Here is a 23,452-nt window from a genome sequence, read left to right as displayed (position 1 = left end):
GTAGTCCTGGCTCCTTCTCCCTGACCCATACATGCATTCTAGTATCTCTCCTGCCTTTGAAAACCTATTTTCATTTTATATGGTGTTTAATTATGACTCTCTTATGATCTCTTCAGATTAAAGATCTTGAAAAAATTGCCAATTATAGGCTTTCTCTTCATCTTACATTCATTGCTCAATCCACTGCAATTTGATGTTCCTCGCCCCACCCCACCCCCCGCCACCGATTCCACCAAAGCTGCTCTTGCAAAGATTTCCAAAGATCGAGTAAATCATTAAAAACAGAGGCTACTTTTCAGCTCACAATTGAGGTTCTTGTAGCTTGCAGGTAGTGAAGCTTTGGCTTGTCTCTACTTTCTGAAACTTATCTTCCTTGGCATTTCATCTGTTGCTCTCCTCGTTTCTTTGTCTTTCCCTTCTCAGTCCTCTTAGGTTTCTCTTTCCTCCTCTGCTACTTAGATGATTATGTTCCTCAGGGTGTCATTACTTAGCCCAATTTTCTCTTAACTAAATATGTTCTACCTAGACAATCTGATTAAAGGACATGGTATTGCCCACATCCAACATCAATGACTCCTAAATCTCTAGCTTAGCCCAACTCACAGCCCTGACCCCAGCTGCAGAAGCAAAAACTGAAGGCCTCTTCAGAACCTTGAACAGCTTCCCCTCCCAATATTCTCAAAAACTGAGCTGTCCATAGGTAGCCACTGGCCACATGCAGCTTATTGAGCAATCAAAATGTGGCTAGTCTGAATTGAGATGGGCTACAAATATAAAAGAGACATAGAATTTCAAGGGCTTAATAATTCATTAACAATTTCATAATTTTAATTAATTCATTAATAATTTTATATTGATTACATGTCAACTAATATATTTTACAACTCTTTTAAAGTTAGGGGAGGGAAACCCCAAGAATTCTAGGTATCAGCACTGATATGTCATTTCTCCAAAGCAAGCAAATAAAATGTAGAGCATGAGAATCATCACTTCCCTCTCCACTCTGTTGCAAGTAAGGCCAGGACTCCTTGACAGACCCTAGCCAAATAGCCCTCTGCTATCAGTGGTTGGATTTGTCACAGAGTAATGGATTGAATTTTATCTGCTATTCCTACTTGGGAATTCCAATCTATGCACACACAAACTCACAGAGTATAAAAATTGGAAAGGAAAACGATGATATCAGGTTTTGCAGAAGATTTAACTGTCTTTGTAGATAATCCCTAAGAATCATTTGCAAGTTAACTCCAAGACAACTGTACTGAAATCAAGAAATTCCCTTTATACCAATAGTTTACAAACTTCAGTTTACATGGGATTTAGTTTACATCATGTCCTCAAGGGCCTGTTAAAGCAATGCGCTTGGTCTCACCTCTACAGGACAGGCTTGACACTTGCTAGAGTCTTGTTGAGAATTTGCATTTCTAACAAGTTCCCAGGTTAATAATACTGATGCTGTTTGCCCAGAAATACACTTTTAGGACCAGTGCTGTATGCCAACAATAATCAAATAGAACAGGTAATTTAAGTCCCTAAAAGCTAAACAATCAATGTGTAAGACCTTTTAAAGCTTTCCTGAATAACATTAAAAATATGATCAAATGATGAAGTCTACTTTATAGTTTTTAATTTTGCTAGATATGATGACTGATTATTTCAGTCTTAGACAACAAAAAAAGCACACCTCTGTTATGAGACAACAAAAAGCTCTGTTGTGAGACTTTACATATCTCTTAAACTAAATAAAAATCACATTTTGGAAGATTGAAGATATAAGCTGTGGGAAAGTAAGGAAAACCATTTAGTAAGTATATTACCTTCACTCTCTTATTTAAATCATACATTTGAGGAATGTATTATATTCCCTATCTATCTGATAAAGAAACTGGAGATCAAAAACTAAATTAATTTCCCCCAAAAGAAAAGGAAACAATAGAATTAGAATTAGCTCTGGCTTCAGAGCTGTCTCCTCTCCTTCTCATGGTGAAATGGAAAAACATATTATCAGTGATGGAAAGTGCTCAGAACCACTGGCCATCACTGCAGCGAAGGTGATACGAACTTGAAATAAGATCCACTAATAATTCTTTTTTATTATAAAAAATAACATGCTTTTTATAGACCACCTGGATAATAGCAAACAGTAGAAAATAACTAAAAACACTAATAATTCAAGAATTCAGAGATGCCAACTGCTAACTAAAGTTAAACTCTTCACAGGTGAGAATTTTTATCTGTTTCATTAACCACTGTATTTCAAGGACCTAGACTCAAGCCATAGAAGAGCTCAATAAATACTTGCTAAATACTTGAGTATGTAGACAGTTTTTGGTCATTTTTACTTTTGCATAAAAAATGTGTGTACATATAAGACTGGAATATAGTGACAAAGTTGAGTTTATATTCTACATGCTTCTTTATTATTAGAGCATTATAGTTATACATAGTGGTTGGGTTCATTTTGACAAAATCACACATTTAAGGAATTTGATTTCAATTCCCATTCCTCCAACTCGTCTTTTCCTCCTCTCTTCTCACCCCCTATTCTCATTCCTCTACTCCATTTGTCTTCCTTTTATTCCTTTATTTATTTATTCTTGATTCATCCTTTCTATATATATATATATATGTGTGTGTGTGTGTGTGTGTGTGTGTGTAAAATCCCCTTTTGGAACCCTTTTATATGCATAGAACATGATACTGTTAGTTTCATTTCATATTTCCTTCCTTCCCCATCCTTCTTTCCCCCTTCTCATTCTCTACCTTCCACCCCACTGATCTCTCCTGTATATTTATGGTATCTGACCATCCCCATCTCCTTCTTTCTCTTAGTTTACTTTACCTTCCACATATGAGAGAAAACATTCGACCCTTGATTTTTCGAGTCTGGCTTATTTCACTTAGCATTTAGTTCTCCATTTCCATCCATTTAGCAGCAAATGCTATTCTATCATTCTTCTTTCTAAGTACATCTCCATTGTGTATGTATACCATGTTTTCTTGATCCTTTCATCCATTGACAGGCATATGGCTTGGTTACATAATTTGACTATTGTGACTTGTGCTGCTGTAAACATTAAAGTGTCTGTTTCACTATTGTATGCTAATTTTAGTTCTGTTGGTTAAATATCAAGGAGTGGTATAGCTTGGTCTTATGGTGGTTCTGTTCCTAGTGTTTTGAGGAATCTTATACTGCTTTCCTCAGTGGTTTCACTATTTTGCATTCCTATCAACAATGTATCAGTGTACCTTTTTCCCTACATTCTAATCAGTATTTATTATTATTTTGTTCTTCATAATTGTCATTCAGAGTGGAGCAAGATGAAATCTTAGTTTTGATTTGCATTTTCCTGACTGCTAGAGATGTTGAACATTTTTTATACATTTGTTGGCCATTTGTGTTTATTCTTGAGAAATGTCTGCTTAGTTCTTTTCCCCATTTATTGATTGAGTTATTTGATTTTACGGCATTGAGTTTTTTGAGTTCTTTATATATTCTAGATATCAATCCCCTGTCAGAGGAACAACTGGTAAAGATGTTTTCCCATTCTGTAGACTCTCTCTTCACACTCTTGTTTCCTTTGCTGTGTAGATGCTGTTTAATTCGATGACATCCACTTACTGATTCTTCACTTTTTCTTGAACTTTAGGGATCTTGTCGAAGAAGTTCGTGTCTGTACTAATATAATGGAGTGTTGCTTCTATGTTTTCTTTTAGGAGTTGCAAAATTTCTGGGCTAATTTCTAAGTCCTTGATCCATTTTGGTTTGACTTTCGTGCAGGATGAGAGACAGGGATCTAATTTCATTCTTCTACATATGGATATTGAGTTTTCCCAGCAATATTGGTTAAAAAGGTTGTTTTCTCCAACATATATTTTTGGTCCCTTTGACAAGCATCGGATGGCCATAAGTACAGTTTTTCTGTCTTGTTTCACAAGGCCTTTCCCTTCTTATACAAAAAAGTCAGCCAACTCCCCACTTTTTGGTGGACTTCTTTTTGTGGATTTGCAGAGTACTCTTTAGGGTCACTTGTAGCCCTAGAAAACTATGAGTCCATTATTATTTATTTCCAGGTAGAAAAGAGAGCTCTTTGTTTTAATTTTTTCACCTGCAAAATAAAGTATGCTTACATGAACTCTATCATTCCCTCTGGGACATGGTATTTACACAGTGAGACTCCTTTATCCATGAAATTTCATGCTTTCTTTACAGATACTCTTAATAATATTGAGAATTCCATGTATAGAACGGCCTTCAAATTACAATCAGTTCAAACTTTGTGCCAATGTAAGTACAAGCTCTTTTGTAACACTTGGAATAATAATCCTGATGATGTGTGATATAATGATAAGTGGAGAATGATATATAATGGGGGTGGGGTGTGGGGAGTGAGAGAAGAATGGGGGAACTTTAGATTATGTAGAAGGAAATGAGAGGGAAGGGGGTATGAAAAATGTTGGAATGAGACAGATATCATGTCCCTATGTACATGTATGATTACACGAATGGTATGAATCTACATTGTGTATAACCATAGAAATGAAATGATGTACCCCATTTGTGAGCAATGAATCAAAATGCAATCTGTAAAAAATTAAAAGCTAAATAAAAATGATTTTTTAAAATTCATAGAGAAAGTAGAACTTACCCAATGCAAGTAACTGCTGGTCTCTTGAAAGGCTGGACCTGTGCATTCAACCCACACATAGCTTCATTGGCAATAGAAAAGAATTGTGGTTTAGGAGTTTAGTTTTGTTTTTTTAAATTTTCCTATGTGGTTTCTGAAAACATTTTTGGTGTCAACACGATAATCAACACAAAATCAAATTACAAAAAATTAATTTAGAATCTGTACTTACATGTTTAAATATAAAAATTTTAAATTACTTCTATCAGATAATTGCATTTTTAAGTTTTGTGTTTTATCTATATCTGAACATGCAAAACCAAAGGTTCAAATGCATGATCAATAGGCCATAAATTTTAAAATTTTCTAGAGAATTCCTTGAGAACTCTTTGAGTTACATTTTTAACTGATTAAATGTTATGATTTTCTTTTCTTATATCATTATCTAGGTAAATTATATCAAAAATATTTATTCTGTAAAATTTTTCCAAAATGAAATAAATTGGGTCCTAGCTATGTAAAACAACAGGCATTTAGTATATGGAATATTATTAGTTTCCCACATTTTTCATTGCATTAGAATAATCACTTCATGAAAAATTATTTTGACACTTATGTCAGACTTAAAAGAAGTTGTATTATATAGATGGCACTTCTATTGAAGGTTATAATTTTTCTACACTTTCAATCTAGCTAATAAGTTATATAGACCAATGGTTTTCAAATTATGCTTCATGAAGCATACATGATGTGAGGTAGGGTACAACAGGGTTAGCAAGGTGGGCAGGAGAGGTGCAGGCAGGGTGGGCATACTCAACAGCCATGCCCTCAAAAAGAACACCCTGTTCATCTCTCTTTTCCATAATGTGCTTCTGTACCAGATTTATCCAAAGAAGGGATTTTGGGCTTTGCAAAAAAAAAATGTTTTTGATCATTGTTTTATACATACTCTTTTGAAACTATTATTTATTATAGGAATAAACAAAAGGCAGAATGTGCTTATTAAAAATTTAATCCCCAATTATGCCATTTTCCTGGAGATTTCCTCCCATTAAAGAAAGTTAGTAGTGAAAGTTCACAGTAAGTCTCCATCATTAGTACCTAGAAATAGAGAGTGTAAATGGAGGATGTACTTATTTAAACTTTTTGTTATCCTGGCTTCAGAAACAGTGAACGTATGTAATACTCATGAGAAACATTAGCAATACATAAAATCAGTGGTTGAAAAAATTCGACCTAGAAATGATATTCAAACAAACATTCGAAAACAAAATGACCCAAACCTGAGATAAAACACGAACTCCAAGTAGCAGGATCTGGAGACTATCGCTGTGTAAATCTCATGGTGAGATTAATGGACAGTACCATTATCTGGTTTGCTGTAGTACAGAACTCTCAGCAAAAGACAAAACACCCCATGTTCAGGATGCCAGGTCCAGGCGATAGGGTTTGTGATTGAATAATGATGGAAGAGTTTACAGCCTCTGCCACCTGCAGCCAGATTTTTATTTAAGTCACATTTTGGAAACATGTTCCTTAACTCTCCCCTTAAAAAGCAGTATCAGAAAACAAATAAGAATTTTTATTATACTTGCTAGATTTCTTATCTGTGAGAATGATTTACGAAGTAGAGAGAAACATGGAGTTTTATCCTTTCACAGGCTGGAGTGTTTTAAATGCCAACCATTCTTGATGCTCTTGACATCACCATTCCTTGGATGGCACAGGGGGTGTTTATCAATTTTGCCTGTCATCCTCTGTCTGCAATAAAATAAGAGTTACTTCTATTTCATTCTTCTTTCTTTTCATTGCTTTGTAAAATTTTCAGAAAATGGTGTGTGTGTGTGTGTGTGTGTGTGTGAGAAATCATTATTTTTTGTAAGCAGTTCTAGTTTTATTAAGTGCCTTCTCTAGATATTAATATTGATGGAACCAAGATCAAAAAGGTGATTTTGCTGAGGCAAGTGTGGAACCTAAAGAATCAATAATTCAACAACTGCTTTTACAAAGATCACTGTTTTGTTTTGTTTGTTTTGTTACTATGGCAATTGCATCTTAACCCAAGATAGTCCTCCTGAAGCTAGGTTACTGACAGGAAAAGCTCTATTTGAAAATGAAAGGTAAGCTTTTCCAGTCCACCAAAAGCAAATTATGAAAATATTTTCTGTTGGGTGCAGTGGTGCACGCCTGTAATCCCAACAACCTAGGAGGCTGAGACAGCAGGATCACAAATTCTAGGCCCACCTCATGACAGCCTGTCTCAAAATAAAATTTAAAAAAGGGCTGGGGATGTAGCCCAGTGGTAGAGACCCGTGGGTTCAATCCCCAGTGCTGCACACACAAACACACACACACTTTCCCCAACTTAATCACTATAGCATCTTAAAACTTCCTTGGAAGGCTTATTTCTCAAATTTTTTCTTCTCCTTTTAACTTTGTTCTATAAAATGGCATCCTAGAAAATATCCTGGCAATAATGTTTTAACTATGCTTCACCAACAGATGCACTTTTCCAAAATCACTTTGACTGTCAGAATAGAAATGCCCGAATTACACACAAAACATGTTCGAATAGTGGTCATATTTAATTCCTTTAAGGAAAATAGCAGCCAAAAAAAAAAAAAAAAAAAAGTCTTGCTTGCTTAAACACTAGAAGACATTTGCTTTATATGAAGTCATTTGTTATCATCAGAAAAGAAGGTTCAGTTCTTCATTTGATTCCTACAGTAGACTTGATCGACAGCTCCCTGATTGAGCAGGTTTTTCTACATGGAAGTTTCTGGGAAGCCAGGGAGAGCTCCCTTTCTGTCCATCAGCTTCTTCAGGCACTTCAAGAGCTGTTTCAGAGAACTAAGGAAGGAAAATCAGGAGAGGTGAATCCCAGAGCTTCTGAACTCATTCTGAGCCTTCTCCAGATGATGTATGACAGGTGAGGATGTGAATGTCACACCAAGACTTCAAGACAATGTTTAGTTGCCACTAGTCATTGACCATTGGGTGTTCTGTGATGTTTGCTTGAGGTTTGGTATAAAATAAGTCTTATTTGTTGGTCTGTTTTCCACAAATTTATTACTCATTTAGGAAGAGAACAGAGAAGGAAATGCTTATCCTGGTCACTAGTATAAATGACCCCTGGATAACAAGGAGGGAAAAAAATCCACACTATGCTTCAGAGATATGCATACTTTTTGCAAGGGGTATTATACATCTTTATATATAAAGAGTTACATTTCGCTCTTGACTCCCTCAAAGTGTGTTTCCATGCTCATTACTTTGTAATTCGTTAGTAGTTAAGTTGTTGAATTGAATGCAGTTGAATAACAAGTACCTGAATGACTAACCTATAGACCAGTTTAGACCATGTCCAAGAGTTATTACCTGTACTTTGCTAATCTGTGTGTGAGTGTGTATGTGTGTGTGTGTATATGTTATATGTTTTGCTGAGTTGTAGCTTTTGCATTCTTCTGTCCCTCCTAGGTTTGATTTACTTATGTAATATTGATTCCGTAGACCTCTTCCTTTAGAATGAACATTTTTAAAAAATCAGTGAATACAAAACATTTAGAAAGTACAGAAAAATACTATAGAGAAGAACTATTACCCAGAAGCTGACCTCCCAGAGGCAAGCACAATTTGAACTACTGGACAAATTCAATTTTTTTTTTCATAAGTTTAGCCTCCTTAAACATCAAACTCCATAGTATCATTTCAACTACTATGCTTGTTTATAACAGTTGTCCAGGCTTTGATAAATTGTTTTGCAGATAAATTCAGCCAGTGGGTTAAAGATGATTAGGCTCTGAGCTAGGGTCAGTGAACTGGTGAATTTTATTGTTTTTTGTTGTTGTTGTTTGTTTGTTTGTTTGTTTTTGTTTTTGTTTTTTGGCGGGGTGTTGTTTTTTTGGTTGGTTGGTTGGTTGGGTTTTGTTTTGTTTTATTTTTTTCTTTTTTTGCATTTTTGCTCCTTTGGGTCCTCGTTTGGTTTCCATGCAGCTGCATCTGAGGAAGTAAGACCACCTGCTCCACGAGGACAAGATATAACCCATCATCCCCAGTCCACAGAACAGTGCTCAACACAGAGGCATCCAATAAATATTTGTTGATTGATTGAATGAATGAATGAATGCTGAAACATTTTAAATCAATGCTCTGTTCTGTCAAATTCTAGATATAGGAAAAGAGGCCATAAAAACTAGAACTTATGCCACCATGTGAGAAATGTCCACTAACAGTTGTATTTTTTTATTAAACCACTTCACCTCTATTAACCCTGCCCCTCCCATTCTTGTCTCTGTGATATGTTCCATGCAGCACAGGAACAGGTTTCCTCAAGATTCTGCCTGTGGCTGCTGCCCTAATTGTTCTCTCCGGGGACAGCCCTCTTACAAAATATAGAGGTAACCTATAGGAGTTTTGTGTATTCTTAACCCCCACCACCCATCCCCAGTGCATTATCTTCTCCACCCACTCGTATATCCCTGTCATAAAGACTCTTTCTTCAGCATGTTCTCAGCATGACTGGCTTGTTTTGATTTAAGAAAAATATTTAAGAGTAGGAGAAATTGGGACTCTTTTTTAATGATCAATGCTTTCTAATTATGCATTGCTTCTTTGCCTTTCACGTTTGGTTGTTTAGGGATTATTCAGACACCACTAATTATTGTTCTTTAAAGACTGGGATCATCTTCACATCACCATTTACCAACCTCATGATCTCCTCATAGAAAAGCTGAACTACCAAGGACTTGAAATGTGAATGGGTTTTCATTAGTATTCCAGTGATCTAGACTGGAGGCCCTCAAAAGAGCAAGCAAATTATCAAGAATATAACTCTACCTTCCTTTCTCACCACACTCACAAAAAATCTGAGTTTAGAGCACACACTGTTCAAGAATACAAGTATTCAACTTTGTTTTAGTCAGCTTTTTCAACCCTGTGACTGAAAGACCTGACCAGAACAATTTTAGAGGAGGAAAAAATTATTTGAGGGCTCATAGTTTCAGAGGTCTCAGTCCCTAGGCAGATGGCTCCATTCCTCAGGGCTGAAGATCATGGTGAAGAGTGTGGCAGAAGGAAGTGGCTCACATCACTGTCAGGAAGCAGAGGGAAAGTTCACTCCCCAAATACAAATGTGTGCCCCAAAGCATGATCCCAATTCCCAACTCCTCCAGCCACACCCTATCACTTCAGTTACTACTCAGTTAACCCTATCAGGAGATTAATTCACTGATTGGGTTGAGACTCTCACAACCCAATCATTTCTCCTCTGAACCGTCTTGCATTGTCTCACAATGGGGGACACCTCACATCCAAAGGGTAACAACTTAAAGATTTCTTCCCCTGATTACCTGTCCAGCTCTTTTTCAGCTATATGCAGAAAATAACAAGGGAAATTATGATTCTGGGGCACGCATGACTCGAAAGACTTTGAGAAACCTACTAAAAGATCTACAGCAGGTAAGCCCCTAATACTTAATTCTAACTTTGTTTCAGTTACGTTAGCCACATGTATTATCAAAGAATCTGGTTTTTATTGTGTCAATTCTATATTTGCTTTCCATGCAATCTTGTCCCTGTAAAGCCTGTGCTATTATTTGAGTACAAGCCCCATTAACTTGAATCTGATCTATTGCATTTGCATGCTAACTGGTTTCTCCAACTGAAGCCTCCCCGTCTCTATCTCTTCCTCTGAACTGAACCATGGCCTTTCCAAAATGTAAATGTCACTTGGTTTAGTCAGCTTTCCATTACAATAACAAGATACTTGAGATAACCAACTTAAAAAAAAGAAAAGGTTTATTTTGACTCACCATTTTCAGAGTTTCAGTCTACAGTCAGTTGGCCCCTTGTGTTTTGGCTATGGCAATGGCAGGCTTCTGTGTTAGAGGATTTTCTTTACGTTATGGAAGCACAGAGATCAGGAAGCACAGAGAGAGGAAGAGACCAGGGTCCCACAACTCCCTTCAATGATATACCCGCAGAGACTTAAAACCTCCCACTGGGTCCCACCTCTTTAAGCTTCCATCACCTCCAATAGCACCAAGCTGGGATCTAAGACTTTAACACGTGGGCCTTTGGAGAACACAAAAGAACCAAACTATAACACATTCCCTAGAATTCCTACTGGCCACTCATGTCTCTTTGATAAAGCCTAGATTGCTTAGCCTCACGAGCAAAGCTTTTGTGATTTCAGTCAATCCTCCTCTTTTTAAAAATAGGTGAAATCATGATTCCTATACAAATATAAAGGAAAAATGTCAAAAAAATCCACTTTATTTATTAATTAAAATAAGGCACCTTTAGACAGGAGTGGTGGCGCACGCCTATAATCCCAGCAGCTCAGGAGGCTGGGCGGTAGGAACACAAGTTCAAAGCCAGCCTCAGCAACAGCAAGGCACTAAGCAACTCAGTGAGACCCTGTCTCTAAATAAAATGCAAAATAGCATTGGGGATGTGGCTCAGTGGTTGAGTGTCCCTAAGTTCAATCCCTGGTATGCCCCCCCAAAATAAGGCACCTTTAAAATGTCACAACTAGCTGAAGGTGGAGGGGAGGGAAGCAAAGAACAAACTGCAAGATTAGGAATATTAAAATGAATTTGCAGATGGATAGGACACTGATTTGGGGCAGGGGATTGTCCCTCAACCAGGACAGAATTTATTTACAGGTCCATAATTGGCATTAGTTTTCTACAAGTTAACTCCAGTCTCCACAGTATTGTTAAACTCCAAGTCAGCGTGATACATTATCTCTGTAGGTTCAAATAAGCACCTAAGCACTGTTGAAGAGGTAACCGGTGGCCTCTTTTGCATATTCCAAAGCATTTGGTTTACTTTACACCTCTTCTACCCTTTTAACTCTTTATTGTCCCTGACACATGCACCTTCTCCAAACTTGACATCTACACTTCCATCCCCTGTAGCTCCATCGCCTGTCCTACCAGTTAACAAACTGTTCATCTTTCAGATGATCAAATAGTAGTCACCTCCTCACTCAGAGTTTAACTCCCTGTGCATGACTTTATTACAGCAGTTGGCAAATTTTACAGGATTCTTTCCCACTAGACTCGAGTGCCTTGTTTCTTGAGGATAAGAGTTACATGTTCTTTTTTTTTTTTTTTTTTTTTTAGTGGTACTGGGGATCGAACTCAGGGCCTTGTGCTTGTAAGGCAAGCACTCTACCAGCTGAGCTATCTCCCCAGCCCTAAGAATTACATGTTCTTCATGCCAACATCCCCAGTGCCTCCAACAGTGCTTGATTGCCAAAAGGTCTTCCACAAATGCTTAATGAAGACATAGATAAAATACAACATTGAATACCAAAATTAAGATTCCCATAATTTCCAGTATTTTAAGAAAGTGCAAATTTGATATTGTTTTTATCCTTATCAGGAAGAGATTTAAATTGCTTAAAGCAAATAGGTTGTTTTCTATGTTAAACTGATGTGAAATGGAATAACCAAGCAAGAACCTGGTTTACAAACATATTAAGCAAACTCCAGATTGTCTTGTGTGTAAGTGGTTGTTGTCCCACGTGCTTTCACTTGTTTAAAGGATTTCTCTGTTCTACTTTCAGATTCTGTAAAATCCCATCCTTTGTGTTCTGTCTTGTGAAACCACAGTACCTCTTTGTCATTTTTCTCAATGGTCTGAACTAGATATTCTCAAGATCATTCAAATAGTAATCAGCCCCAGACTCCATAAAATCCTTATGATCATGATGGAGATGGGGTGGGATAGGAAGGAATATTATCAAAATCACAGGAAGTATGGTTTGGAAAGACAGGAGGTATGGTTTGGAAAGGCAGGAGGTATGGTTTGGAAAAAACTGCCCTCTTTCTTTGATTTTTTAAAATTATTATTGGGGTTTTGGGAACTACTGAGGATGGCAAGCACTCTACCACTGAACTACATCCCCTGCCTTTCTATTTTATTTTAGGGCAGGGTCTCACTAAGTTGCCCAGGCTGGCCTTGAATTTCTGATCCTCCTACCTCAGCCTCCCGAGTAACTGGAATTACAGGTGTGTGTCACCACGCCTAACTTTTGACCAACATCTTCCCATGCTTCCTCCCCACTAACCATGCCAGCCTCTGGTAAATGCCACTCCGCCCTCTACTTCTATGAGATCAACTTCTGTGGGCTCCACATACAAGTGAGATCATGCAGTATTTGTCTTCTGTGCCTGACTTATTTCACTTAACAAAATGCACAGCAGCTTCATCCATGTTGTTGCAAACAACAGGATTTCCTTCCTTTTAAAGGCTAAATAGTACGCCATTGTGTATGTATACCACACATTCCTTATCCACTCATCCTTAACTTGCTTCCATAACTTGGCTATTGTGAATAAGGCCATAGTAAATTCAGGAGTGCAGATATCTCCTCAACAGATTGGTTTAATTTCTTTTGGATATATGCTCCATGTGGGATTGCTGGATCATATGGCGGTTCTATTTTTAATATTGCAAGAAACGTCTATGCAGTTTCCATAGTGGTTATACTGGTTTACATTCCCAACAGTGTGCAAAAGCTTCCCTTTCCTCTACATCCTCATCAACATTTAATAACTTTCCCTATTTCCATAAAGGTCATTTTAACAAGTGTGAGATGATATCCCTTTGTGGTTTTAATTTGCATTTCCCTTATGATTTAGTGATCGTGAACACTTTTATATATCACATTTGTATATCATCTTTTAAAAAATGTCTATTCTTGTCTTTTGTCCACTTTTTAATCAGATTGTTTCCTTGCTTTTGAGTTGTTTGAGTTCCTTATATATTTTGCCTATCAGTCACTTATCAGATATGTAACTTGCAAATATTTTCTCCCATTCCGTAGGTGTCTTCCCACTCTGCTGATTGTTTCCTTTTCAGTGCAGCTTTTTAGTTTCATGTAATTCCATTTGTGTCCTTTTGCTTTTGTTACCTGTGCTTTCAGGGTCAAATCCAAAATATCATTACCCGGTCCAATGTCAAGGAGCTTTCTCTCTGTTTTCTTTTTGTAATCTTAGTTTAAGGCCCTACATTTAAGTTTAAATCCTTTAATCCATCTTGAATTGATTTTTGTATGGTGAGAAATAAGGATTTTTTAAAATTTATTTTTATTGTAAACAAATGGGATGCATCTTGTTTCTCTGTACATGAAGTAGAGGCATACCATTTGTGCAATCATAAATTTACATAAGGTAATAGTTTTTTACTCATTCTGTTATTTTCCCCTCCCCCCATCCCTGCCACCATTCTTTTCCCTCTATACAGTCCCTCCTTCCTCCATTCTTGCCCCCTTCTTACCCCCCCCATTATGTGTCATCATCCAATTATCAGCGAGATCATTCATCCTTTGGTTTTTTGAGATTGGCTTATCTCACTTAGCATGATATTCTCCAATTTCATCCAGTTGCCTGCAAATGACATAATTTTATTATTCTTTATGGCTGAGTAATATTCCATTGTATATATATACCACAGTTTCTTTATCCATTCATCAATTGAGGGGAATCTAGTTTGGTTTCACAATCTGACTATTGTGAATTGAGCAGCTATGAACATTGAGGTGGCTGTATCTCTGTAGTATGCTGATTTTAAGTCCTTTGGGTATAGGCCAAGGAGTGGGATAGCTGGGTCAAATGGTGGTTCCATTCCAAGTTTTCTGAGGAATCTCCACACTGCTTCCCAGAGTGGCTGCACTAATTTGCAGCCCCACCAGAAATGTATGAGTGTACCTTTTTCCCCACATCCTCCCCAACACCTATTGCTGCTTATTTTCTTGATAATCGCCATTCTAATTGGGGTAAGATGAAATCTTAGGGTAGTTTTGATTTGCATTTCTCTTATTACTAGAGATGTTGAACATTTTTTCATATATCTGTTGATTGTTTGTACATCTTCTTCTGTGAAGTGTCTGTTCATTTCCTTAGCCCATTTGTTGGTCCAATTATTTGTATTCTTGGTGTAGAGTTTTTTGAGTTCTTTATAGATTCTGGAAATTAGTGCTCTATCTGAAGTATGAGTGGCAAAGATTTTCTCCCACTCCGTAGGCTCTCTCTTCACATTGCTGATAGTTTCCTTTGCTGAGAGAAAACTTTTTAGTTTGAATCTATCCCAGTTATTGATTCTTGATTTTATTTCTTGTGCTAGGGGAGTCCTGTTAAGGAAGTATGATCCTAAGCCGACAAGTTGAAGGTTTGGACCTACTTTTTCTTCTATTATTTGCAGGGTCTCTGGTCTGATTCCAAGGTCCTTGATCCATTTTGAGTTGATTTTTGTGCAGGGTGAGAGATAGGTATTTAGTTTCATTCTGTTGCATATGGATTTCCAGTTTTCCCAGCACCATTTGTTGAAGAGGCTATCTTTTCTCCATTGCATATTTTTGGCATCTTTGTCTAGTATGAGAAAATTGTATTTATTTGGGTTTGTGTCCGTGTCCTTTATTCTGTACCATTGCTCTACCTGTCTATTTTGGTATCAATGCCATGCCATTTGTGTTACTATTGCTTTGTAGTATAGTTGAAGTTCTGGTATTGCGATACCCCCTGCTTCATTCTTCCTGCTAAGGATTGCTTAAGCTATTCTGGGTTTCTTATTCTTCCAGATGAATTTCATGATTGCTTTCTCTATTTCTGTGAAGTATGTCATTGGAATTTTAACTGGAATTGCATTGAATCTGTATAGCACTTTTGGTAGTATGGCCATTTTGAAAATATTAATTCTGCCTATCCAAGAACGTGGGAGATCTTTCCATCTTCTAAGGCTTTCTTTAATTTCTTTCTTTAGTGTTCTATAGTTCTCATTGTAGAGGTCTTTCATCTCTTTTGTGAGATTGATTCCCAAGTATTTTATTTTTTTCGAGGCTATTGTGAATGGGGTAGTTTTCCTAACTTCTCTTTCTGAGGATTTGTTACTTATGAATAAAAATGCATTAGATTTATGAGCATTGATCTTATATCCTGCTACTTGACTGAATTCACTTATGAGTTCCAAAAGTTTTCTGGTAGAATTTCCCACTTCCTCTAAATATATAATCATGTCATCAGCAAATAGGGATAGTTTGTTTGAGTTCTTCTTTTCCTGTTCTTATCACATTAATTTCCTTGGTCTGTCTAATTGCTCTGGCTAGAGTTTCAAGAACAATGTTGAATAGAAGTGGTGAAAGAGGGCATCCCTGCCTTGTTCCATTTTTTAGGGGGAATGTTTTCAATTTTTCACCATTTAGAATGATATTGGCCATGGGCTTAGCATAGATGGCCTTTACAATGTTAAGGAATGTTCCCACTATTCCTATTTTTTCTAGTGTTTGAGCATGAAGGGATGCTGTATTTTATCAAATGCCTTTTCTGCATCTATAGAAATAATCATGTGATTCTTGACTTTAAGTTTGTTGATATGGTGAATTACATTTATTGATTTCCTGATGTTGAACCAACCTTGCATCCCTGAGATAAAATCCAGTTGATCGTGGTGCACTATCTTTTTAATATATTTTTGTATGCAATTTGCTAAAATTTTGTTGAGAATTTTTGCATCAATGTTCATTAAGGATATTGGTCTGAAATTTTCTTTCCTTGATGTGTCTCTGTCTGGTTTAGGTGTCAGGGTGATATTGGCTTCATAGAAAGAGTTTGGGAGGGTTCCCTCCTCTTCTATTTCATGGAATACTTTGAGAAGTATTGGAATCAGCTCTTCTTTAAAGGTTTTGTAGAACTCACCTGAGAACCCATCTGGTCCCGGACTTTTCTTTGTTGGTAGGCTTTTGATGACTTCTTCTATTTCATTACTTGAAATTGATCTATTTAAATTGTGTATGTCCTCCTGGTTCAGTTTAGGTAATTCATGTCTCTGGAAATCTGTTGTTGTCTTCAAGATTTTCTATTTTGTTGGAGTATAAATTTTCAAAATAGCTTCTAATTATGTTTTGTATTTCACTTGTGTCTGTTGTGATATTTCCTTATTCATTCCGGAATTTAGTAATTTGAGTTTTCTGCCTCTTTCTCTTTGTTAGTGTGGCTAAGGGTTTATCAATTTTGTTTATTTTTTCAAAGGACCAACTATTTATTTTGTTAATTTTTCCAATTGTTTCTTTTGCTTCAATTTCATTGATTTCAGCTCTGATTTTAACTATTTCCTGTCTTCTACTACTTTTGGTGTTGCTCTGTTCTTCTTTTGCTACGGCTCTGAGCTATAGTGTTAGGTTGTTTATTTGTTGATTTTTTTCTTCTTTTATTGAATGCGCTCCATGAAATAAATTTTCCTTTAAGTACTGCTTTCATAGCGTCCCAGAGATTTTGATATGATGTATCTTTGTTCTCGTTTACCTCTAAGAATTTTTTTATTTCCCTCCTGATGTCTTCTGTTATCCATTCATCATACAATAGCATATTATTTAATCTCCAGGAGTTGGAGTAGTTTCCGTTTTTTATTCTGTCATTTATTTCTAATTTCAATCCATTATGATCTGATAGAATACAAGGTAGTATCTCTATCTTCTTGGATTTGCTAATAGTAGCTTTGTGGCATAAAATATGGTCTATTTTAGAGAAGGATCCATGTGCTGCCGAGAAGAAAGTGTATTCGCTCTTGTTGGATGGTATATTCTATATATGTCCGTTAAGTCTAAATTATTGATTGTGTTATTGAGATCTGTGGTTTCTTTGTTCAATTTTTGTTTGGAGAATCTGTCCAGTGGTAAGAGAGGTGTGTTAACATCACTTAGTATTATTGTGTTGTGGTCTATTTGATTTCTGGAATTGAGAAGGATTTGTTTGACATACATGGATGAGCCACTCTTTGGGGCATAGATATTTATGATTGTTATGTCTTGCTGATTTATGCTTCCCTTAAGCAGTATGAAATGTCCTTCTTTGTCTCTTCTGACTAACTTTGGCTTGAAGTCCACACTATCTGATATGAGGATGGATACTCTGGCTTTTTTGCTGAGTCCATGTGCATGGTATTTTTTTTTTTTTCCCATCATTTCACCTTTAGCCTGTGGGTATCTCTTTCTATGAGATGAGTCTCTTGCAGGCAGCATATTATTGGATCTTTCTTTTTAATCCAATCTGCCAGTCTATGTCTTTTGATTGATGAGTTCAGGCCATTAACATTCAGGGTTATTATTGAGATATGATTTGTATTCCCGGTCATTTGACTCATTTTTGTTTTTTGACACAACTTGGTTTCTCCTTTATTTGGTTGTTCCTTTAGGGTAGTTCCTCCCTTTGCTGATTTACATCATTGTATGTCATCTCTTCCTCATGGAATATTTTGCTGAGAATATTCTGTAGTGCCAGCTTTCTTTTTGTAAATTCTTTTAGCTTTTGTTTATCACGGAAAGATTTTATTTCGTTGTCAAATCTAAGGGTAAGTTTTGTTGGGTATAAGATTCTTGGTTGGCATCGTTTTCTTTCAGGGCTTGGTAAATGTTGTTCCAGGCCCTTCTAGCTTTTAGGGTCTGGGTTGAAAAATCTGCTGATATCCGTATTGGTTTCCCCCTGAATGTAATTTGGTTCTTTTCTCTCGCAGCCTTTAAAATTCTGTCTTTATTTTGTATGTTAAGTATTTTCATTATAATGTACCTTGGTGTGGGTCTATTGTAATTTTGTATATTTGGAGTCCTATAAGCCTATAAGTCCTATAAGTACTTGGATTTCCATTTCATTCTTCAGATTTGGGAAATTTTCTGAGATTATTTCATTGAATAGATTGTTCATTCCTTTGGTTTGTTTCTCTAAGCCTTCTTCAATCCCAATAATTCTTAAATTTGGCCTTTTCATGATTTCCCATAATTCTTGTAGATTCTGTTCATGATTTCTTACCATCTTCTCTGTTTGGTCAACTTTGTTTTCAAGATTAAATATTTTGTCTTCAATGTCTGAGGTTCTGTCTTCCAGGTGTTCTATCCTATTGGTTATGCTTTCTATGGAGTTTTTAATTTGGTTTATTGTTTCCTTCATTTCAAGGATTTCTGTTTGTTTGTTTTTTTCAGTATCTCTAACTCTTTATTGAAATGATCTTTTGCTTCCCACATTTGCTCTTTTAACTGTTGAGTGGTGCGATCATTCAAAGCCTCCCTTTGCTCTTTCATCTCAACGTTTGCTTCTCTGATCATTTTAATTATGTACATTCTGAACTCCCTTTCTGATATTTCTTCTGCCATGCTGTCATTGGATTTTATGGATATAGTATCTAGGTTTGTTTGGGACATTTTCTTCCCTTGTTTTTTCATATTGGTCAGGTGTCTACCCCTCTAGTAGTGAAACTCTATTGACTTATAGTGTCCCTGTAGATATCCAATAACTCACCTCCTAGCCTTCAGTAGCCTGAAGTCTTGGAGGAACTTGATAATGCAGTGATACACAAGGAAGCTGCCCCTCTAGGGATGGTGGCCTTCAGGTGGGGTATATTTCCTGCTGGCACCTCCACTTGTTGGCCGATGGTCAGTCAAAAGGGGGACTCAACTGTGGGCTGGGGCATGGCTTTTCTGGCCTGTGTCTCTGGTTTTACCACCCTGGTGGGAAAGCCTTGCCCGGCAGGAAAGACTCACCCCGTGGGGACGTCTTGCTGGGCAGCTCTCCTCTGAGAAGTTCCCTTCAGTCCAGAACTACCACCTGGACTGGGCAGCCCTCCCCTGCGACGTTCCCAGGGATCTGGACCTACCTCCTGGGCCGGGGAGCCTCACCCTGGGATTGAGACTCTTGATGGGCAGCCCTCCTCTGTAACGTTCCCTGGGGCCCAGAACAACCACCTCATCTGGGGTCCTGGCCCTCTCTCTCTGAGCGGCCCTCCTGTATGACATTCCCTGGGAACGGGACCTACTGCCCAGGCCTGGGACCCTCGCTCTGCACCGAAGCCTTTCGCTGGGCGGTCCTCCTCTACAATGCTCCCAGTTGTCTGGATTCACGACTCCAGCGGGGGAGTCTCACTGGGCAACTCTACTCCACAAAATTCCCTGCATTCCAGGACTACTGACCCATCCAGAGAGTCCCGCCCGGTGGGAGAGACTCACCTGGCTGCTCTGAGTTGGTCCCAAGTCTCTCAATACCTCCTCTTCTTGAATCCTAAGTCCTGTCAAAAGGCCTCCAGTCTCCTGTAGGTGTCTCAGGAAGGGAGCCACCCTTCCAATGATGGTGGCCACGCCCTCAGGAATGATTCAGAATGCCTGCACCAGCCTCCAAAGAAGCTGGGGAGCCCTGGTGATGGTGCACTGAGTCAGAACAGAGGCAAGTGCAGTGGCCCTCAGCAGTAGGGGGACAGGCGGGCAGGCTCAGCGATGGCGTCCAACCTCGGCTTGGGGGACAGGCGGGCTGGCTAACTCCACCCGATGGTGTCCAACCTCGGCTTGGAACAAGAAATAAGGATTTAATTTCATTCTTTGACATGTCAACATTCAGTTTTTCCAATACCATTTGTTGAAGAGAACTTCCTTTCTCCATTTTACGTTCTTGACAGTTGTCAAAAGTTAGTTGACTCTAAATGCATGGATTTATTTATTGACCCTCTATTTTGTTCCATTGGTTTCTGTGTCTGTTTTTCTGCCAGCAAAATTCCATTTGGGTTAGTATAGGTATGTAGTACATATTTCAGGTGGTATGATGCCTCCTGCTTTATTGTTTTTACCTAAGATTACTTTGGCTATATGTGCTGTGTGTGTGTGTGTGTATATGTGTGTGTTCTTACAAATTTTAGAATTATTTTCCTATTTCTGTGAAGAATGCTTTTTGGCATTTTAATTGGGACTACATGAAGTCTACAGATCTCCTTGGGTAGTATGGTCATTTTAGCAATATTAATTTCTTTCAATCCATGAACACTGGATATCTTTCCATTTATTTGTTTCTTCAGTCTCTTTCATCAATGTTTCATAGTTTTCAGCACATAACTCTCTTACATGTTGTTTGTTTCTTTTCTTCCTTGGCTTCCAGGACCCATTCTTTATCTTTTGTTTTTGATGATTTCACTACAATATAGTCATCCCTCACTATCCACAGGGAATTGATTTAAGTACCCACCACAGACACCAAAATCCATGGATGCTCAAGTCCCTAATATAGAATGGAATGGTATTTTCATACAATCTACACATTCCTTCTGCATACTTTAAATCCTCTCTATAATACTTATTATACCTAATAAATTGAAAAAATTACCATTCAGATAGTTGTTATGCTTTATTACTTAAAGAAAAAATGGCAATAAAAAGTCTTTAATGTTCAGTACAGATGTAATATTCTTTCAAATATTTTTGCTCCATGGTGGCTGAATCCATGGATGTGCAGATATGGAGACTGTATGTCATGGGGTAATCTATTTTGTATGGCATCTTATTGGAGAACTTTGATCTTTCTATACTTGGGTATTTAAATCTTCTTTCAGGTTTGGAAAGTTTTCTGTTATTATTTATTTCTTTAAATAAGCTTTCTATCCTTCTGTCTCTCTCTGTCTCTCTTAAATGTCCATGACTTGTGCTTTTGCTCTTTTGTCCCTTTCTTCATTTCTTTTCCTTCTTTTCTTTTTTTCTCCTCTGACAGTACATTTTCAAACAATCTGTTTGCGTTCCCACATTCTTTCTTCTGCCTGACCAGTTCTGTCATTCATGCTATTATATTTTCTTTCTTTCTTTTTTGTTTTCATAGTACTTTTCTGCTCCAAGATTTCTGATTGACTTTTGTATTATTTAACTTTATGTTAAATTTCTCTGACAAATTTTTTGTTACTTCATTTTTTTTATTTTTCTGAGCTGCCTTAAAACAATTTTTTGTATTCACTCTCAAGTAATTTTCATATATCTCCATGTCTTCAGAGTCAGTCATTGGCATCTTAATTTATCTGTTTGATGGTGTTATATGTACTTGGTTACTCTTTTATTTTTTATATCTTATAGTTTTATTATAGTAACAAATAGTTGTCACAGTGAGATCTACGCACATACAGAATTATTACATTTAAATTTATACAGAAAAATATTTACAACTTTAAGTTATAGTTTTGAAAGTAGAAGATGAAGTATAGCTCAAGTTTTATAACACTGAGAAGAAAAATACATAAGACAAAAATAGAGTCAACAGTACATCTATCTATCCTCCACGTAACATATGGACACTTTTTGTCAAAAAGCTACATCTTCTTAATCTGATTGTCCAAATCACTAAAATATGGATGGTTTAGTGCCATTATGCCAGAAATTTGTTTGGTGGGATCATAGACTAACATTTTTAAGAGCAAATCCAAGTGATTTTCATCCAAGTTTTTTACATGGGATGCCAGGTTTCCTCGTTTCCACTTGGGAAATGTATTCTTATAATCCTGTAAAGATTCCACTTCTGACCACACTTCATGGTTGGAAGTGGCCAAGGCTCTGAAAATCCAGTAGAGTTGATCAATTTTTGAATCTCCACAAAAAGAGTGGTTTCTTAGTTGCCAACTCTGCAAATATGGTGCCTATATTCCAATGTCAACTGGAGTGGGGTAACAAACTGACCCCAGCAATACTGCTAGAGATCTATACCAGAATGTTACTATCTCCTGCGTATATACCCTGAGAGATATTCCAAAAGCTCTGGCAAGGCCAAAATCAGCTAGTTTAATTGTTCCTTTGTTATCAATCAACAGACTTGCGGTTTTAAGTCTGTGAAGAACTCTTCACAAAACACAACCCCCTGAAGGATTTGGTACAAATAACTCTAAACAATTGAAGAATTCATGAACTGACCAGGAGGGATAGAATCCAAAAATTTCTAGAGATCCATGAAAAGGAATTCAAAGATAAGATACAACCTGGAATCCTGCATAAGCACATCTTGAAGACTATATGCAAATGACTGACTATATGCAAATGACAAAATTCTTTTCATAGAGAAATTTCCCAAATTGCAGTACTAGGAACCCCTTCCTCCTCACTTTCTAGTCTGATTTTCTTCATGGCTACCTCTTGACCTATAGTTCTGTGTATACCCTTATATCCAACTCCACCTGTGCCTTCCCAGTTTTCTCTATTTTGGTATAGTCTTCCATAGTCATTTAATAGGTGACTGGATGGATCCTGCATATTGCCATTGGTGGCGGCAGTGGCAGCTACCATGTCTGTGACTCCTCACTCAACTTCCAAGTGCCCTGTACTTAGTTACTCTTGATCCTTGTGGTTGTGTTTTGATCCCTGCATATTGAAGAAGTAGATGGTTATTTCAGTCTTTTCAGTATACCTTTGTCTGTGAATGTCGTTCAACCATAAATCTTTCTAGAAATTCTAGGTTACTTATTTGTTGTGGCCATGACTACTGTAGCCATTGCAGCACTAGGGGGTGCTCTGAGCCCAGGCCCACTGCAACCAGTTCCACACCACACTGGAATCCAAGACCCCATCTGCCAAGGTCTACCTGTCACTGGAATATTCAAAGCCTGAGGGCACTATAGTTGGTCAGCAGTGATATAGGCTAGAACTTGAGTCTATCTCACAGGGAGTGTATTAGCCAAGGTTCTCTAGAGAAACATAATCAACAGGAAGTATGATTATAAAAGGGGGATTTATTAGATTGGCTTACACAACCAGAAGCTGGATAGTCCACAATGGCCATCTGCAGGCTAGAAAGCTGGAGGACCCAGTAGCTGTGCAGTTCAAGAGGCTGCTTTTGGAACTGCCTGATGAATCACTGGCACAGTCCCCTTTGGAAGAGTGAAGGAGCAAGAGTCAGATCCTCAGGCAATTGCAAGAGCAATCAAAAATCCATTCAAGAAAAATCAAGCTTACATCTGATGCTGCTTCCTTGTTCTTTCAACTTTTATTCCATTCAAGCCACCATCCTATTGGATGGTGCTGCCCACACTTAGGAAGAGTA

The 23,452-nt window shown here is 37.5% G+C and overlaps 1 protein-coding gene and 1 pseudogene across 2 annotated transcripts in view; one reads left to right on the top strand and one right to left on the bottom strand.

Annotated features, from left to right (window-relative positions):
- Window positions 1-3,901: 3,901 nt before the first annotated feature.
- The window catches only part of DYTN (dystrotelin), a gene marked incomplete at both ends in the record, with an annotated part of 63,247 nt that continues 43,696 nt past the window's right edge, over window positions 3,902-23,452 (top strand). Inside the window, 5 exons of the mRNA XM_079130398.1 lie at window positions 3,902-3,911; window positions 4,214-4,288; window positions 7,356-7,557; window positions 8,940-9,025; window positions 9,985-10,085. Coding sequence (XP_078986524.1) covers window positions 3,902-3,911; window positions 4,214-4,288; window positions 7,356-7,557; window positions 8,940-9,025; window positions 9,985-10,085 — 474 coding nt within the window. The remainder of the gene's footprint in view (window positions 3,912-4,213; window positions 4,289-7,355; window positions 7,558-8,939; window positions 9,026-9,984; window positions 10,086-23,452) is intronic.
- LOC306658602 (cyclin-dependent kinase 1-like) lies at window positions 21,735-22,631 on the bottom strand (annotated as a pseudogene). Its single transcript has 2 exons — window positions 22,307-22,631; window positions 21,735-22,142 (listed from the first exon to the last, which is right to left on the bottom strand). The product of its transcript is annotated as a cyclin-dependent kinase 1-like (transcript).

Source organism: Sciurus vulgaris (genome assembly GCF_902686455.1).
Source record: "Sciurus vulgaris genome assembly, chromosome: 3".
Taxonomy (NCBI): Eukaryota; Metazoa; Chordata; class Mammalia; order Rodentia; family Sciuridae; genus Sciurus; species Sciurus vulgaris.
This window is presented reverse-complemented; position numbering and strand designations above follow the sequence as displayed.